This window comes from Mixophyes fleayi, chromosome 7 (genome assembly GCF_038048845.1).
Source record: "Mixophyes fleayi isolate aMixFle1 chromosome 7, aMixFle1.hap1, whole genome shotgun sequence".
Taxonomy (NCBI): domain Eukaryota; kingdom Metazoa; phylum Chordata; class Amphibia; order Anura; family Limnodynastidae; genus Mixophyes; species Mixophyes fleayi.
Window position 1 is genome coordinate 41136732 of NC_134408.1, and position 19168 is coordinate 41155899.

The 19168-nt window shown below is 41.1% G+C and overlaps 1 protein-coding gene across 1 annotated transcript in view; it reads right to left on the reverse strand.

The window, feature by feature from the left end:
* Positions 1 to 10090: 10090 nt before the first annotated feature.
* TMC5 (transmembrane channel like 5) overlaps positions 10091 to 19168 on the reverse strand; it is a 93340-nt gene continuing 84262 nt past the window's right edge. Inside the window, exons 19-22 of the mRNA XM_075179737.1 lie at positions 17734 to 17812; positions 15973 to 16071; positions 11647 to 11689; positions 10091 to 10780 (exon numbers count right to left, since the gene is read on the reverse strand). Coding sequence (XP_075035838.1) covers positions 10416 to 10780; positions 11647 to 11689; positions 15973 to 16071; positions 17734 to 17812 — 586 coding nt within the window. The 3' untranslated portion in view covers positions 10091 to 10415. The remainder of the gene's footprint in view (positions 10781 to 11646; positions 11690 to 15972; positions 16072 to 17733; positions 17813 to 19168) is intronic.

Consider the following 19168-nt stretch of genomic DNA (forward strand, 5'->3'; position numbering starts at 1 on the left):
AAGCAGTACAATATGAAGTAGGACATACCTCCCAACTGTCCTTGCAGTCAGACCAAATCCTGACTAAACTGGACAGTCACCCACCAAATTCAGGACAGTTGGCAGACTGTCCTGCTCTCTCCTACCTGTCTTGTCATTGTCACCACTTGTGGCTGCTGGTGTCTTTAGATCAGTTGCTGCTAGTCTGGATCCTGGAATGTTGGGGGCCCTATTTGGAAAACAAAATGGGCACATGAAATTTAGAAAACTCCAACCAGCACCGCTGTTAAATCAATATAGCACCCACGGTTTAAAATTAGGCCTCACTCCAGCCCCAACATTAAAATAAATAAACCTATTTCCCTCCCTACATACAGTCCCAGCAATAAATAGTATTTACATTTTATAAATATATCTATTTTCTGCAACCATCACTGCCTTAAATTCATAGTCACATTTAATAAAGAGACCACATTCTCCCCACATTCAATAGCCCCCAAACCACCCCATCTTAAATTAATAGTACCCACTATTACATTGCCCCACTATTACCCCGCAAACAAAATAGCACCCATTAATTAGCCACCATCTACCTCACACACACTACGTTGCCAAAAGCTCCCTGTGCAATCACATACACATTACTGTGCCCCTTCATCATCACCACGCTGCGCCTCCTTATGATCACACTGTGCCCCTTCATCACAACCACGCTATGCCCCCTTATGATCCATGCTGCTTTTGCCCCTCTTCACACTCTGTCATGTTGCTTTTGCCCCTCTTCACCCTGTGCCATGCTGCTCCCCCCTTTCTTCACCCCCTTGTGCCTTTTACCCCCCCTTTCTTCATTCCCCTGTGCCTTTTACCCCCCCTTTCTTCATTCCCCTGTGCCTTTTACCCCCCCTTTCTTCACCCCCCTTTGCCTTGTATCTCTCCCCCCTTCTTCATCGCCCTGTGCCTTTTATCTCCCCCTCCCTTTCTTCACCCCCCCTGTGCCTTTTATATCTCCCCCCACTTCTTCATCACCCTCAGCCTTTTATCTCTCTCCCCCCTTTCTTCATCCCCCTGTGCCTTTTATCTTCCCAATTTCTTCATCCCCTGTGCTCTTTATCCCCCCCACTTCTTCACACCCCTGTGCCTTTTATCCCCCCCACTTCTTCATCCCCCTGTGCCTTTTATCCCCCCCACTTCTTCATCCCCCTGTGCCTTTTATCTCTCTCCCCCCTTTCTTCATCCCCCTGTGCCTTTTATCTCTCTCCCCCCTTTCTTCATCCCTCTGTGCCTTTTATCTTCCCCCAATTTCTTCATCCCCTGTGCTCTTTATCCTCCCCACTTCTTCACACCCCTGTGCCTTTTATCCTACCCACTTCTTCATCCCCCTGTTCCTTTTATCTCTCCCCCCCTTTCTTCATCCCCCTGTGCCTTTTATCTCCCACCCAATTTTTTCATACCCTATGCCTTTTATCCCCCCACTTCTTCACCCCCCTGTGCCTTTTACCTCCCCCCCCCCCCACTTCTTCATCCCCTTGTGCCTCTCTGTAGAATTAAAAATGGCAGTAGAATTAAAAATTGCATTATCATGTGTGTATTGCTGCCTTCAAGTAGCAGGGCAGTGTATATCTATGGTTTGAAAATCATCATAGCATATAAAGCATTACAAGTAGTGTTTTAAAATCTTAAAACAAATCACCCACTAATTAATTCTGCCAACATCTTTTGGCTATTTACCTTTGCATATTGCTACATATTTGTATTTGCAGTTGTAACATACCTGTTTAATTTGGCCAAAGGTATTTTAGTTTAAGAAGTCTAGTAATAGTAAACTGACTTCTTGCTATTAATACGCTGACTCCATCTTGTGTTTAGAACCTTGTACTGCAGTTAGCCATCATTGTAAGATATGTGCAGAGCAAAAATCTACCAGCATTTGCATTACCCCTCCCCCCGTTTACATTGTAGATATAATTGATAAATGTATATAAACATGTAAGCTGTTGTTAATAAATTTAATATTAAGCACTCTGATATATCCTGGGAATAAACATGTCACTGGTGGACCTGTGATGTTGAATCACTGTATACTTATATATCCCGTTCTGGGGATAGCTTTAAATAATTTGTGCAGATTGATGAATTTTTATATTTAACTTTAATATTCCAATATGTGCATATAAGTATATCTCTCCATCTATTTATCTTGTAATGCCTATAAGTATTAGTATGTTTTTGGGGTGTGTGAGGAAACCGGAGCACCCAGAGGAAACCCACGCAAACACGAGGAGAACATACAAAATCCACACAGATAAGGCCATGGTCAGGAAGCGACCTCTGATTGCTGGCCTTCCCAATTAGAACCCAGCTGGGCTCAGCCTCAGGCTACAGATGACACAATACCTCTCTCGGGTGTTACCACTAACCTCTAGTACTGATTACACATGCAGGGAATCACCAATCAACCAGCAACTCTAAGAACCTGCTCAGTGCAGTCCTCAGTGCCTGAGTATCAATTGTGTCCAGCATTGATACATCCACTCCAGGACTATACTAGGAAGTATAGCAGTTATTCGTGTTTATTCAAGTCCTGTGTCCAGTCTCCCCAAAAGCTGCACACTCATACTCACATTTCCATCTGTGGTGTGAGTACTCATAACCAGCTAACTACTCTGTTGCTATCACAGAGGGAACCAACTATACTGGGCCGCAGTCTGGTTCCTCACTGAGCAAAGTCCATATCCTCTTGCAGGGATCCTTGGTGAAGTCCGGTGGGGATCTTAGACTCTGCACCAGTGTATTTGGTTGTGCCAATGGCGCCTGCTGGTTATTGCCATTTGTGTGTACTCTGTAGAATAGAGATAAAAAGCAAATGTAGCAGAGTCACTGCAATATACTCTGATGTATCCATCTATTTACTGCCTTAACAGTGCCAACACCTATGTGTACCTTATTGCACACTACGTGCTGTTCAAACAGTGCCAACATATCAGTGTACCTCATTACACACTGCAAGCTGGTCAACCAATGCCAACACATCCATGTACCTTATTGCACACTATGCGCTGTTCAGCCAATGCCAACACATCCGTGTACTTTATTGCACGCAGTGCAGTAAATATACATTGTTTTTGCTTCTCTTTGTTTTGTTTTCTGCTCTGTCTCAGAAATCCATTCCAGATTTTTCTGAATATCCGAGTTGTGTGTCTGTTGCTAAGCAACATTACTCACCCCGCTGCTAACGAGGATTCCATATTGTAGCTGATTACCAGCTCTTGCTAGACTCATCACTGTTCATTACAGCTGAGCAGTCATCTCTCTATGCTCACATGCTTTCTGCCCAGCAGCTGATCAGTCACACTTGCTGCTCACATGATTTCTACCCAGCAGCTGATTGGCTAGGACCTGCATAAATACACTCATTGCCATTATTGCCTTGCTTGTGTTAGGTATACCTAGGCTAGTTCCTGCAGCTCCAGCCTGAGATTTGATTACCTTCTGCTGCTGTATTTGTGTGTTTGACCTTGGCTTTATTTACTGGACCTTGCTGTTGGATTTCTGCTTGCCCTTGAATTCCGGGCCTGTTTATTGACTTTGTGAAGGAATCTTCTGACCTGGCTTGCAAATTGTCCATTGTCTTTTGTGTCCTGTTTGTCTTGTTTTATCTGCATGTTGCTCCATAGTTGTGTGTCTCCCTGACTCTACCTCACTCACAAATAATGATAACTACACACTATTGGGTTCAAGTCCAGGGGGCATCCAAGTACTAGTGAACAGTGTGGTTAAAGGAAAGGCGGCTGCTAATGGTGAAAAACATCCCGCACCATAGGTTCTGTATAGGGGTTATTACTTGCTGTTTGTGGGGTTCATAACAGTAACACCAGCCCCAACTAACAGACCCTGTACTATGGATCCTTCTCAAGTCTTGGCTAATCGGGTACTCCAAAAGCTTAGAGAGAATCATCTATTCGCCAAGTTAGAGAAATGTGAGTTTAAGGTTTCTGGGGTCATCTGTCAAGTCTTTCACTAGGAATATCACTGACTGGTATTAGCGCTAAACTAAACTAAACTGGGAGGCGCAGAGTCGAACGCATCCCCGGTGTTCACCAGGGACCTCCACAAGGAGGTTTGGGCTTTGCTGCGTGTGATGCGCAGGTCGCGGTTCTCCCAGATAGTCACCAGCGCAGTGAATGGAGAGTAGTCAGACAGGCCGAGTCGAAACCAGAGGTGCGCAGTACCACGGAGAGAAGGCAAATCGTAGTCAGGAACAGTCCAAGGGTCAATACCAGTGCGGGTAGCGAAGTACAAGGGGTGATCCGGGAGAGAAGTCAAACAAGCCAAGGAGATAATCAGGAACAAACAATGCTGGAGCTGGATGGAACCAATACTCTGGCACCCTAATGGTGCCAGAGTGAAGTTTAAATAGAGGAGAGGAGGAAATTAGGGGGAGGAGTATTTCCGGCGATCAGATTCAGCTGAGTCTGATCGCCAGGGAAGCATCCTGTAGCTAGGATACCATACAAGCGGCAATTCGCACATGCGCGCGAGCCGCGACCATGTGGCTGGAAGACGTCGCAACGGGACGAGTACTGCGGGGAGAAGGTGTCCGTCTCCTGCCCCTATTGAGAGCGCGGAGACGGCGCCTGACATCATCTTTTTAGGCTAGATTATCTCGGATGGTGGGTTCTCCATGGATCAATCTAAACTGAAAGCAATATATAATGGGTACAACCCACCAACCTAAAAGCCTTACAGCGATTACTTGGGTTCATAAATTATTATCGGAAATTTATACAAGGCTTCTCCTCTATTGCAGCTCTGTTAACTACTCAAACCAAGAAGGGAGCAGGCCCAAACAACTGGCCTCCAGAAGCCGCCAATGCTTTTATCAAATTAAAATAAGCATTCTGTACCTCTTCAGTCCTCATCCATCCAGATTTAAAAGAGCCTTTCTTTGTTGAAGTTGATGCATCAGTTATCGGGGCTGGTGCAATCCTTTCTCAGCAAAATTCTACAGATCACAAGCTGCACCCTTGTGCATTCTTTTCCCAAAAGTTTACAGTGGCAGAGAGTCATTACGATATGGGAAATCAAGAGCTGCTGGTAATTAAATGGGCTTTAGAGGAGTGGCACCATTGGTTGGAATGAGTCAAGCATGTCACGATTTTTACATAATATCGTTGCCTATACAGAATCCGCTAAGAGGCTCAACTCCAGACAGACTTGTTGGTCATTGTTTTTCTCTAGATTTTCATTCATTGTTACTTACCGGACTGGAAACAAAAATGTAAAGGCAGATGACCTTTCTAGAAGTTTTATCAAACTTGTCTATTACCTCTGGATCCTATTGTAGTCGCTGCCAGGATTATTGAAGACTTGACTAGAGATTTATCCACTCGCTTAAAACAAGCACAAAAATGGGCTGCACCCCAGAATCCCCATTCCAAATCCATTGTACCCAGGGAACTAAGGGCCGAAGTTCTTCAGGAAGCCCACAACCACAAAAAATCCTGCCAGCCTGGAGTTAGCAAAACATTTAAGTTGGTGTCCCAATCTGGTGGCTCCGCAAAGATGTTCAAAGCTTTGTCCAGTCTGTAAAGCCTTAGGAACTGAGCTTGAATTTTCGTCAGCATACCATCCACAGTCTAATGGCCAGACTGAATGGATGAATTAGGTATTGGGACAGTATCTCCATTGCTATATCTCCCAATTTCACAACAACTGGGTGGACTACATCCCGTGGGCAGAGTTCACTTATAATAAGTCCCCCCCATTCAGCATCCAAGATATCTCCCTTCTTTTGGCCTTTATTCTGGAGTCTTCTCATTTTCTCCTGTCTCAACATCTGAGACAGACAACGTAGGGAATATTGTCACCAATTTGAAGACAGTTAAAGATAAAGTTCAAGAAGCTTTATCTAGAGCCCAAACCAAGGCAAAGACAGCAGCAGATCGTCATCGCACGGAGTTCCAATTTAAGGTGGAGACAGAGTTTGGCAAGCCACTAAAAATCTGTATAGGGGTTATTAGTTGCTGATATATATTGTGACTGAAGCACTAGGAAAATGGTAAATCACAGAGGTATAACTCCCAGGCTTTCTGCCTTGTTTGCTTTAGAAACCCCAAGGAGATTGTTTTTGTGTGGAAAGGATCTTCCCAAAGTGTGTGTTAAGCTACAGTAAAAGCAGGTATAAAGGCCCCTGGGGTATGAATGGAGAGAGAAAGGTGGGCTCCATTCATAAGGTCCATTCCTGGTCTTCCAAATTAACTGTATCATTGCAGAGTAACCAGGAGTTGCACCTGTGTGGTGCTAGTAAAAGGCTGAAAGACAGCTCAATCAGTTTCTCAGTCCTGGGGAGGAGGTTGGATGGCTCCTGAGAGACACTGCAAATAGTGACCAGTATGTTCTGTATTTGGTATGTGTGTGGGACACAAGGTCCTTCACATGAAAGAGAATGTTCCTGTGTGTTAAGTTACAACTCGGACAGGCTAGGATTTTTGTTTCTGTTGGTTTTTTATGCTTGGAGAATAAATCTATCTAAGGCTAGTTGAACCAAGACACTGGACTGGTGTGATTTCTCTAACTGAAGTGTGTGAAGTGCAGCCATCTAACCCCAGGAGAGGGTACCCCTAACCCGATCTTATGACTGATCGTGGAGCATGCGAGTAACTGCACTTCAAATTGCAGCCATAAAAATTGCATGGGAAATTTAAAGTGACAGACACAATGGACAAAGACTTGCATTCAAAGGTCTGTGTATGTTATGTGGATAATAGCAACTAAAAACTGGGTTGTTTGTGAACAGCAGCAGATGGAAGCAAAGAACCACATGGATGTGCGTGACAAATCCTGCTATGAAGTAATATGTAAATATATTGCTTGCTAAATACATGTAAATTTAAGAGAAGTTAAACTTTGTCAGTGTCAAGAGAGTAAAGGTGTTTGCAATTCACTTTAGCAGCAGTTAAAAAGATTGCTACACTGCAAAGAAATTAAGTGTTTTAAAAGTGGGAATGTGTTTTCATGGACTGAGCCGTGTTAACTGCAGTGAAGCAGATGTGTTCAGTATGACTTGAAAAGAATGGGTTAAGAAAAAAAACCCTAATATATTTTGCTAAAATCTAGAAAGTGTGTGAATCTGCAACATACAAGTTGGGTGCGGTCTAGGACCTGTGCAAAGTTAAAAAGCAAGGAGAGTTAAAAAGAAGAGTTTACTGTGATACATGCTGGGTGTTGTAGTGCCACACCTCCTAAGTCAAGTGAAATGTTTTGTTTTTTTAAGAAAGAAACTGCTTCATCTATATGAAGATAAAATTGGCTGCTTTTCAAGCTATATTAAGCAGAAGATTAATGTGTCCAAACCAAAAAGATTGCCTACAGGTGTATCAAAATCTCATGTAGAGAGACAAAAACCAGGGAGAGAGAGAGCCAGATTCCCAATTATTTGGATTTGGAAAAAAGTGTTACAGTACCCCAACATGGAAGAAATAAGTCATTGCTACAGGTTACTGCGTCTCAGCAGAAAGTTACTGCGGCTCAACGGGCAGCCATCACGGTGCAGCAGTTAGGTGTTGAGGAACACCAGAGGCAACAGCAGTTGGATATTGAGGAGTCCCGGAGGCAACAACACCAGGACCATGAAGCCCTCAGTCAAACGCAAGAGAAATTAAAGACCATAACCCAGGTTAAAGATATTTGAAGGCGATACAAAACTCAGTATGAAGAGTTAAATATTCAGCATAATAAACTGGGTCAGTGTTGAGACCTTCTCAGCCCAGGTAGCACAGAGCGAATTTCTCAAAAAGAAGTACAAGACTGGCTGAAGCAAAGATATCAGCACTGGAAAGTCAACAAAGGTCTATAGAGGGAAAAGAAAATTAAGTTAAATCTCAACAGGAACAAACTTCACAAATTCAGCCACAAGTTGTCCAAAGTTCAAAAGGACCTTCAGTGCAAGACTATAGCAACCAATCAGATTCTAGCTCTCATTTATTTAGTGCGCTCTACAAAATGACAGCTAGAATCTGATTGGTGGCTATAGACAACATCTCCACTTTTTCAAACTCACAGTTTAGTAAATATACCCCCAATTCTTTTCAAAACAATGTAAAGCTGATTAAAGAGGTTCTGTCTGAAATTGTCAGAAAAATACAAATTGTTAAGGATAACTGGGGGGAGGTTTGACCATGGCTTTGAGGAATATTCCACTTGGATTTCAGAAAAATAAAAGGAACTAAGTGTTCTAGAACTATCCAATATTTTACCAGTGGTCCAAGTCTCAAGAATCCAATATATTAGTAATGTTCTCCAAAAGGTGGCGCAGACCATGAATATTACCAGCCTGCCTCTGCAGCAGTTGAAGTGGGCGAAAAGTCAGCCGTACCAAGAAGCTGAGTTCCTGTCCTTGTCTATTGCTCGGCTGAAAATGATGCAGACCAATTATGTGGCAGCAGAGGAACTGTTGAGTACACCCCACCAGCCCTTAGTTCCGAAACAGCGACTTCCAGTGGATTCTGCTAAGACTGTTCCAGGGGGAAAGGACGGTAGAATGTACTGAAAGTTATGTCAAGTAGTTTCCTGTCTTTCATGAGTGGTGATAAATATGTGATCAGATGTTTTAGATGTGATGACTTATTGCTGCTAATTGTCCACTTACCTTTGAATATATGCAATGTGATAATGCTTATGTAAATCGCAGAGTATTTTTACCCAGTTAGCCTGCACTGCACCAAACAAGTGTGTGAAATTACTGTAGAAGGCAATCAGGCAAAAGGCTCTGCTATATTCTGTTAGTATGGTTTCTCTTGGTGAAACAGAGTTGGCGAACCACTTAAAAGTTAAGGGAAAAGTTAAGGGGAGAGATTCTTCCCAATTCTAGAAGTTATGGGAAACCCAGTTGATTGCAAAAGTAAATAACCCAGACCCGCTTGATAATGTTACTGATACCGTGGCAGTGGGAGTGTTCCCCGAGTCTGAAGGGTTCCCCTTTTTCCAGCGTGATTGGAATGTCAGCAAATGGCAAGGGCAGCAGTGGAGCACAGGAGGATGTACCTCCTACTGAAACAGGAAATGTTGAACCTGCTGACTGTGTGCCCAATCTTGAAGTAAGAAAATATATTTTTGCCTTCGAACAGTTAAAAGACTCTTCTCTGGTAAAGGCTAGAGAAAATGTAAAAGTGGTTAATGGAAACCCGGTAAAGCCTGATAGTAGGTTGTCGTACCCTTACATGGCAATAAGTCAAGGGTTGCTGTATCAAATGTTCAAAAAAGGAGAAGATATTTCGGAATGGTTGATAGTTCCTAAAACGTTTAAGACTGGTGTTAGACCTGGCTCCTGGTTTCATAACTGCAGAGCATCTAGGGGTAGAAAAATCCTCAGATAGAATTTTGCAGCATTTTTCCTGGCCAAGGGTTCGTAAAGATGTATATGACTACTGTGCATCCTGCCCTGAGTGTCAGTACCATACGCCAAGGCCTCTTTATAAAAGTCTGTTTGTGCAACTATCCATTGTTATACCCGCCAGGGAAAAGAAAGCCGGAACGGATCTACCATGAATGGTTTATAAAACCGTGGAGAGAGTAGCTCTGTCAGGTACCCCAATCACTTCAGTAACCACTATTCCTTTGGTTCCAAAATTAACAGTAGCCAAAACCCTCTCACCTATTCCACAGCATGAGGCTAAAAGGTTTTTGGGAAGAAATAGAGGGGTGTTTAGGATTACACGTATTTCACCCACAGGTCGAAACAAGGGGGGGGGGGGGAGGGGGTATGTGACAGAAGCATTGGGAAAGTGGTGAATGGCAGAGATACAAGTCTCAGGCTATCTGTCTTGTATGCTTTAAAACCCCAGGAAGATTATTTTTGAGTGGAAAGGATCTTCCCAAAGTGTGTGTTAAGCTACAGGAAAAGCTGGTATAAGGAACTTTTCAAAGAGTGTGTTTGGCTACAGGAGAATTTTTGGAAGGGATAACAAGGATTCACTTATTACAGCTGTATATTTCTTTATATAGGACTGTCAATCATATATTTTAATTGAGCACCATAGGTTTCTTCTTTATGTATGGTAATAAATACAACACACAGAACATAGTCGTATCAGACCTAAAAAGGCAGTCAACATTTGGTAGAAATTATTTTAATAAATAAAATATTGATCATAAGAGATTGCATCACAACATTGTTTTTTATTTGTGTCTGAACTGTGTAATTGCTCCTATAAAGCACATAAACAATGTTTGTCTGTGCAAGTATACCATGCCAATTACCTATTATCAGACTTGTTGGATAGCTAGTTTAGCTTTAAATACACCATTTATTGGCATGTTTAAAAAAAATCATTTGTTTTGTATTTTTTCTAATTTGGTGGTAAGAGAAGCCAGTGAAGTTCACACTGTGACTTTGTGGGATTCATTTAATGTCAGATCAGTCTTCTCACAGTGAAGATCTAGTCATCCATCTCTGCTTCTTGTCTTGCTCTCATAGCCATTGCCAAGGCTGCTCTCTTATTTGCATCGGATGTATTTGCCCTACTCCAAGGCTGTTGCCTCTCAGAATCTGCCTGTTGTCTCGCCCTCTTCATCATCTCCATTGCGTCTGTAGGGTCTGCACTGTGCCTCGGTTGCTGTTCCTCGTATCCCGGCTGTTGCTGTGCTCTCCTGATCAGTGCCATTGTATCTGAAGCCCCAACATTTTCATTGAATTTCATTTTCCTGCTCGCTGCTGGGGAATCTCCTTCCCGGTCTGCCTGCTGCCTCGCCCTCATTGCAAGAGCCAGGCCATCAGATCCACCAGTGTTTTGTGGTTCGGACTCTATGAGAGACAAAAATACAGACTTATTACAAATGCCTCAAATAAACATTAAACCGGCACTCATGAAATGAATTGTAAAGATACAGTACAAAGAAATAGAGAGTACAGATATTAACGGATGCCACAATGCTGGGTCCAAGATTCAAACAGCTTATACCTGTGGATATATAAGATTGCCAGTTACTTGTCTGCAGCCAATGAGGTGTAGTTACCCACTGCAACCACTCAGACAATTGCTTTTATTTGTCTAACTTGCATGGGACCAATCAAATACTTCTGCTGATAGACTGCCGTGAGTTGTTTTTATATGTTGTGGGCATGCTGTCTGTTATGCACAAGGCCGTCAATTGGTCACCTTTGCTCAATTAGGAATCTTTTACACGCCCCCATTTTGTGCTTAGTTAATGACATTTAGATGGTCTTCATGTTGTGACCTACCAATGTGAAGTGTGCCATGCATAGAAAAACATACTAAATTAAATTGTATGGGTATAATCACTGTAAATTGGTCCTAGATCTTTAGGAAGTACTCAATCAGTGCACCCATCCTACCTAGTGCAGCCTGACTCCAAATTGCCATCTAAACCTCAAACTACAATTTGTAACAGGCTGTAAACACAAACATAATGAACTTTACAAATTATTATTACATTTATATTATATCATTTTTAATATCATTTTATGCACTATGTTCAATAGCACCATTTTATTATCTACATTAAACAGATCAGAACTATTCTCTTTGGAGTAGCTAGTTCGGTTTCTGTGTGTACAAATGTTCAAGAAATAGATCTTCTGTTGAACATTCAGAGGATCATTGCCTGTGTGTGTACTTTTAAATTTCAAGAGCAATTTACATAACTTACCATTAAAAAACTGCATGGTTTGTGCTTGATGCGAAGGTTGAACCTGAGGAATGTTACAAAGTAGATTAGACCTTAGTTTAGGACTACTAGTTTCAACAAGAGGTGTGATATGCTGTGTGTCGTGACTACCACAACACCGACAAGGACTTACCCGACTTCAGAAGGCAGAAGGTGGCAATGACGAAAAGATGGTAACAGCGAAGCTTTGAAATCACTACTTGCCAGCATCGCGATGAATACACAAGCCGCCACACAGAAAGTCATGTGACTTTCTGGGACTCTACTATTATTAGGGGTGTTAAATGAGTAATGCAGGGAGGCTACAAATGGACAATGTAGAAGGGTTGCTGGAAAATATTTTACATTTCGCGGCTCCCTGCATTACCCATTTAACACCCCTAATAATAGTAGAGTCCCAGAAAGTCACATGACTTTCTGTGTGGCCGCTTGTGTATTCATCGCAATGCTGGCAAGTAGTGATTTCAAAATTTCGCTGTTGACATCTTTTCGTCGTTGCCACCTTCTGCCTTCTGAAGTCAGGTAAGTCCGCGTCGGTCTGCTCGTAGTCGGGGACACATACCCAACCCGTGATATGATGGCACAACCCCACAAAGAAATGTTGTTTCTGTGCTTTCATACTATTGTAAGTGAACTGCTTTAAATTTGTGATTTTGCACAAGTATTATTCATGCGCATCTCTCAAAAGACCTCATTCTCAGTATGTAGAAACATAGGTGGTAGGATTTATAAACAGAAAGAATATTAAAAAAAAGAAAAATGCTATCTGTTAACATAAAACAATTTCTCTGCTGTGCTTGTGCCTAGATGGCCCATATGGTAAAACAGCTCTGATGGTAGCTTGTTACATTCATTGCACCTGATTCACGTCCATAGAGTATCTTGTGTAATATCACACTGTGATACCCAGAAACAGACCTTACACCAATGAGCACAATTGCAGATAATTCATATCCACACGCATCTGACACTTACAACTGCCTCTGACTTGAGAGGTAGAACAGGGGAGGGAAAGGGGGGTTAACTTAGGCCATGTACCATAAGAGCGTGTTCACACAGATGTGACTAATTCAGATACTGTGTGTACTTGTTTTCAATGGTATATTTTACACCTGCTACAGGGAAGGAGTAAATGGCAGATAATAATGATGACCAATAAGGCATAGTCTTGGATTACAAAATTACACGTACGCGTCTCAGTAGCTATCATAGAACAATTGTATGCACTGAAGATTTATTTTCAAAATGCATTGCATGCACTGTACACAATGAATATTTAATTACTTATTTTATTAATGTAAAATAATTAACGAAATTTATATATATATATATATTTTTTAAAAATAAATCATTATATTGCTAGCAGTTGTTCCTTTATGATTAAGCTTTAGGGCTAGATTTACTAAGCTGCGGGTTTGAAAAAGTGGGGATGTTGCCTATAGCAACCAATCAGATTCTAGCTTTCATTTATTTAGTACCTTCTACAAAATGACAGCTAGAATCTGATTGCTTGCTATAGGCAACATCCCCACTTTTTCAAACCCGCAGCTTAGTAAATCTAGCCCTCAATCTCTTCTTTGTGTCTACGTACAGTACTGTTTATACAGAGCATATTTCCACCCATATTCAAATCGTAACGTATCTTAAGAAACTGTTTCATTTGAATACAGGCGGAATTACGCACAAGTTGCACGCTCTTTTTAAACACAGGAATTACGACCAAGTTGCATTCAGACTTCATTCAGGTCCTTTGGGTCTAGATATGTACAAACTCTCTAAACCTGTCTGTGGGTATACACAGAAGCAGTCTTGTTTATTGTTTGGAATAAGGGAATAGAATAATGGTAATTTATGTTGACTTTGTTCACGGACATTCGAACTGAGCAGGGGGCAGTGCCTACCAGTCTTGGCAAGCGGATATATAGATAGTGTAGGTAAGCACAGAAGAATGCAAAAAGAGCAGATTAAACAGGTACAAACTCATTTTTTGAATTACACTGCCCTTCAAAATGCACCCTGTAATAAGAAAATAAGAAACTAGAGCATGGTAATTAATAAACCTACCCGCGAACAATAGCGAGCGGTATACTATGCCTTACCACCAGATATAGCAGCGTATTAAAGATGTTACAATACACGCTCCATATCTGTACTCTTGACAAAATCCTTAAAAAACCTACAGCAATTTTTCTCAAAATGTATATGGGCGAGTAGAAAGCCTAGCGTGAAGATGTGAACTATATGGAGACACCAAAAAAATGGAGGCCTTGTAGTCCCCAACTTACCCAAATACTGTCAGGCAGCAGACTTGGCCAATCCATTCTATGGCACTCCCCCTCACCATAGAATTTGGACATCAATAGAGGCAGAACTTGTTTTCTCCATACACCTTACTGTGGACAAAACCGCAGACTTGTTCTAAAGACACAAATCTAATCCCCACTGTAAAATGCACCCTTTCAATGTGTGACCATTGCATACACACATACCAACAGAGATCTAACCATCTCCTTCCTGTTGGTAATTCTATGTAATACTATTTTCCCCATAGACATTTCTCCTCTACATTTCTTTCCAGAATGTAATGAGCTTTGTTCCAGATTCTAGCTTCCCCATGGTGCCTTCTTCCAGTATGTACAAGTTCAGTATTTCTATCACTCATTACAAAAGCCAGTTCCTACTCTCCAGTGCTCCCCCTTGAAGTGGTATGTTGATATAACCCCTCATCCAAAGCCTTAATATCCACTCTATATCAATTAATACTCGGGTATGGTCAGCCAGATAAATAGTACCATGAACTTACATGGGTGAGAGACGCAAGGTAGACCCTGGACTCTGGAGAATGGAACAAAATCAAAACCAACCTAGCTAAATCCTCAATCTGTGTGAGAATCAAGGAGAACTCGCACAAGATATTCTATAGGTGGTATTGGGTCCCAACCCACATCCACTATATCTTCACAAATTCCTCAGAATTGTGTTGGAGGCCATGTGGACACGGGTTCCTTGCTGCACATTTGATGGACATGCCCAAAAATCCAACTATACCATATCTCCCAACTATTCAGATTTTGGTGAGACAGTCCCTATTTGTGGGCTCTGTCCCTTTGTCCAGAATGTTGGGAGGTAAATGCATTCACTACTGCTGCATTTCAGAGCATGCTGCAAGCACCTGCCACTGGTGTGCACGGTGATGAAAGGGTATCTTTTAGGAAGCGGAGGAGGTTAAGGGATGGCCTTGTGTGGTCATAGTTCTAGGCTCTCTGCCGGGGTATGACTTCCCTGTGGGATGGCCAAAATGCACGAAGTCCTAAAATCCATAACTGATGTTCAGCAACCTGACTCTCTTATACTCCATTTTACCCAGACCCATACCAGACACCGCACGTCCAAAAACTTATCAGACACATGCTAAATGCGGGCAACTGCCAAACTGCATCCTCCTGGAGAGAAACAAGTCCCCTCGCTAACAGCTACAATCAACAACATATGGTCCATCTATTGTATGGAACACATCACAGCTACTCTACACAATGCTGCTGACAGCTTAAAAAAAAAAAAAAAGTTCACCCTGGACAGACCACTTCATCATCATCATTATCCTCAGCTATAGCGCCACTAATTCCACAGCGCTGTACAGAGAACTCACTCACATCAGTCCCTGTCCCATTGGAGCTTACAGTCTAAATTCCTTAACATACACACACAGACAGAGAGACTAGGGTCAATTTTGTTAGCAGCCAATTAACCTACCAGTATGTTTTTGGAGTGTGGGAGGAAACCCACGCAAACACGGGGAGAACATACAAACTCCTCACAGATAAGGCCATGGTCGGGAATTGAACTCGTGACCCCAGTGCTGTGAGGCAGTAGTGCTAACCACTGAGCCACTGTGCTGCCCATTAATGCGTACTTTATGTTCTTAATATTGGGGAATGACTGAGCACGTGAACCTGATCTCTGGCACTATAGTATTATGTTCTGCTCAGATCTCATATGTTAAATGTCATTATTGTAATCTCACTCAATGGTCCATCTAGATTTATTTCTATGCTGTTCTTATCCCCCCTTTTCTGTTATCCCTGTATCCATCTCAGCTCTAGTTCTCTCTTTTCCTCCAACCCTCTAATTATGTTTATATACCTTACATTTACTTAAAGTGCTATTTCTATTTACCTCCAGGTTAATTGTATTTCCTTGAAAAAAAATAAAAATTAATCAATTTAAATAAGTGTAGAAATGAAGATATATCTGTTTTTATGGTTTGGCTAGGTCTCATGTCTAGTTTATAGTTGATCAGGAACTAACCTGACTTCGTGATGTTTGGTTTGCTGTGCCGCCATATGTTCCATTCTGCTTCTGTGATTTCCGAAGTTCATTAAGCAAAAAGGATTTATCTTTTCCTTCCTAAAAAGAATAGGCATACAATGATGTAGGCATATAACCCTGCAATAATATTATTTACTTCATAAATTCCGCCCGCTCATATACAACGTCATATGACATGAATTTATATGTATTGACCTGATTACCTGTGTGTAAATAATTTGACATGTTCTGTGTAAATCATGACTTGAAAAATTTAATTAAAAGTATAGTTAATGTTTTATCAATAGGTAAATACAGAGGGAAATTGCCTGTTGTAATGTTCAACCTTAACTTGCAGAAAGATTTTCTGATTACATGATTCATACAATCACATGATCAATGACATAGTTACTTATCTAACATAGAACTTAAGAAATAGTATGACAGTGATCGCCCATTTTCAGTGATATCTAACACGTTGATTTGGGAGAGTGAGTGGAATGCTTGTTACTGACTGAGCTTGTACTGGCTCTTCTGCTCATACGGTCTACATTCAAAATTTAAAGTTCCCAAAATGTTGTTAGGGTACACATTTAAAGCAAATAAAATCAGGGAGTACACTATAAAATGTGCTCATTCCATGTTTTTTCCATTAAAGACAAATTTTGAAAGATTCATTGAAACACCTAGCTATATTTTAATTTAAAACTGGAGGAACAAATTCCCACTGGCTGACTGTCCCACCCCACAAATAAAACACATGGGCAATATATCTGCACATGACAATTTTCACTCAGAACATGAAATTATAATAAAACACTCTGTTAAACCATCAAAGGCCATGTACTTTTAAGAAATATATTACCTACAACCTGTACCTGTATAAAGGGAAGTAAGGTCATATGGACTGGTATGCCGTACCTTTAAGAAATGATTTACTGGTACCTGTGTGGTATATGTAGACAGGGCCGGTGCTAGGGTCCACGGCGCCCTAGGCATTTTTAAAAAAGCGGCGCCTAACCTTGCCTAATCGGAGCACCGGGCCTGTATGTAGATAACATTAAGCAGTTAAGCAGTGTCTCTTTAAATGACAACGAGATTGGAATTGGAGTCAAAACCAATATATGAAGACAGGTCCCTATATATTACTTATACCGATAGTGAAATAGCAATATGAAGTGGTCTTATAAGATGATAGAGGGCAGAGATGATTGTTCTGAAAATTGACAATGTAATAAGATTTTTTTTAAGCCTTTAGGGGCATATTCAATTGTTGAATTTCCCCGCAGCGTTAAAACTATTACCGTTATTACGGTAATAGTAAGCTGGATTTCAGCGAGAAAACTACCGCGCACTATTACCGTAATAATGGTAATAGTAGGCGGAGCACGAGATTTTCTGCGTTTCCGCCAACAATTGAATATGCCCCTTAGGGCTAGATTTACTAAGCCGCGGGTTTGAAAAAGTGGGGATGTTGCCTATAGCAACCAATCAGATTCTAGCTTTCATTTATTTAGTACTTTCTACAAAATGACAGCTAGAATCTGATTGGTTGCCATAGACAACATCCCCACTTTTTCAAACCCGCAGCTTAGTAAATCTAGCCCTAAGTGTCTAATTCCATCTTTATAATAAGCTCTGATTTTAGAGACACTCTACGGAGTTGCAAAACAATCCACAATTTCTGTTGGTAAACAGCTAATACATACTAAGTTAAAGTGATTCAATTGCATGTAGTTCAGTTGGACAAGATATACTCACATTGGCTATTTGCTGAATCAGACGCTTCACCATTATCTTCTGACCTTGTAAGATTTGCCAATAAAGATAAGAGATAATTCTGCAACAACATAGATAAAGGTTGGTAACATTTTTTGGGCAACTCTAGTGAACAAAGCTTATACACATATATTAAATCCAAAACTGCAGATTATGCATGTAGAGTTCGTTATTTTTTATTATAAAGAAATGTTACCAAACCTTGCATAGGCTTGAATTAAACCCATTATTAAATTATAACACTCATTCCTTCTTTTTTATTTTCCCCTTTGTATTTATCTAATGTTAAGGCTAAGAGATCATTTTTACAAATATTCTTGTTATGTGACTTCACCTAGGTTCTATGAAGATGCTACTAAGTCAGCTTGTAGAGTTCACCATGCAGTAGAGTTACCATTGTTTTTCCTCTTTTCCCTCACACTGAATTCACAGTTTAGTGTGTGACTGTAACCTGTGCTAGCTCAAGACCTGACATCTGTGCTTAACATGAGCTGGATCAGGAACAGGTAGTAGTATAAAGATAAAATAAAAATGTATTCAGTCGTTTAAAAAGATGTTTCATATGTCTATAAATTATTCAGAAAACAAGAAAGACACCCCAGAGATCCAAATCTCGTTAATTACCCTGAGGGAAGCCCTGTTTTTTCTTCATGAGGTTCCAGCCTGGGATTGGTTTTCACTTTAATATATATATATATATATATATATATATATATATATATATATATATATATATATATATATATATATATATATATATAGACCCCATGCTCGTGGTCTCCCTGATGTAGAGCAAACTAGCCCAGGCTGCCAAGCTCCGCTGCTGTTTAAGGATATGGAGGCGGGGCTATTCCGCCCTTTTTTACATTAGTTATTATTACACAGTATGTGCCTCACGTACCGTACGTACAGATGTACATATAGGTTACATCATAAGCTCATGATGGACGTCTTGGAGAATGAACACGGGCAATGCAGTAAGCGCCAACTACTGTTTAAATTAAGTATTGCATGTGCAGCAAAGAATACTATTTCCTGACACTTTAAAGTATTAGGTATGTATTTATTTTTTTTACTTCATGTCACTGAATTTATGTTGCAGAATTATGCTGCACTTTTAATCTGTCTTCCAGGAGCCTGATATTTAAGGCTATGTACACACTGCCATTTCCAGTTCGTTTTTGTTTTTGTTTTAAACTCTTTCGGGCATATTCAATTAGCTTTCTGGTTCGCGGTAACGCGCGTTACTGCGAATCCTGCGCAGTATTGCCCTTAATACGGTACCGCATTAACGTGGATTTTCGTACGCAACCCTATGGGCTGCGAATGAAAATCCACGTTATTGCGGTACCGTGGATTAAATCGCGGGCCGTTCCGGCGCGATCCCGCGAACCGGAAAGCTAATTGAATATGCCCC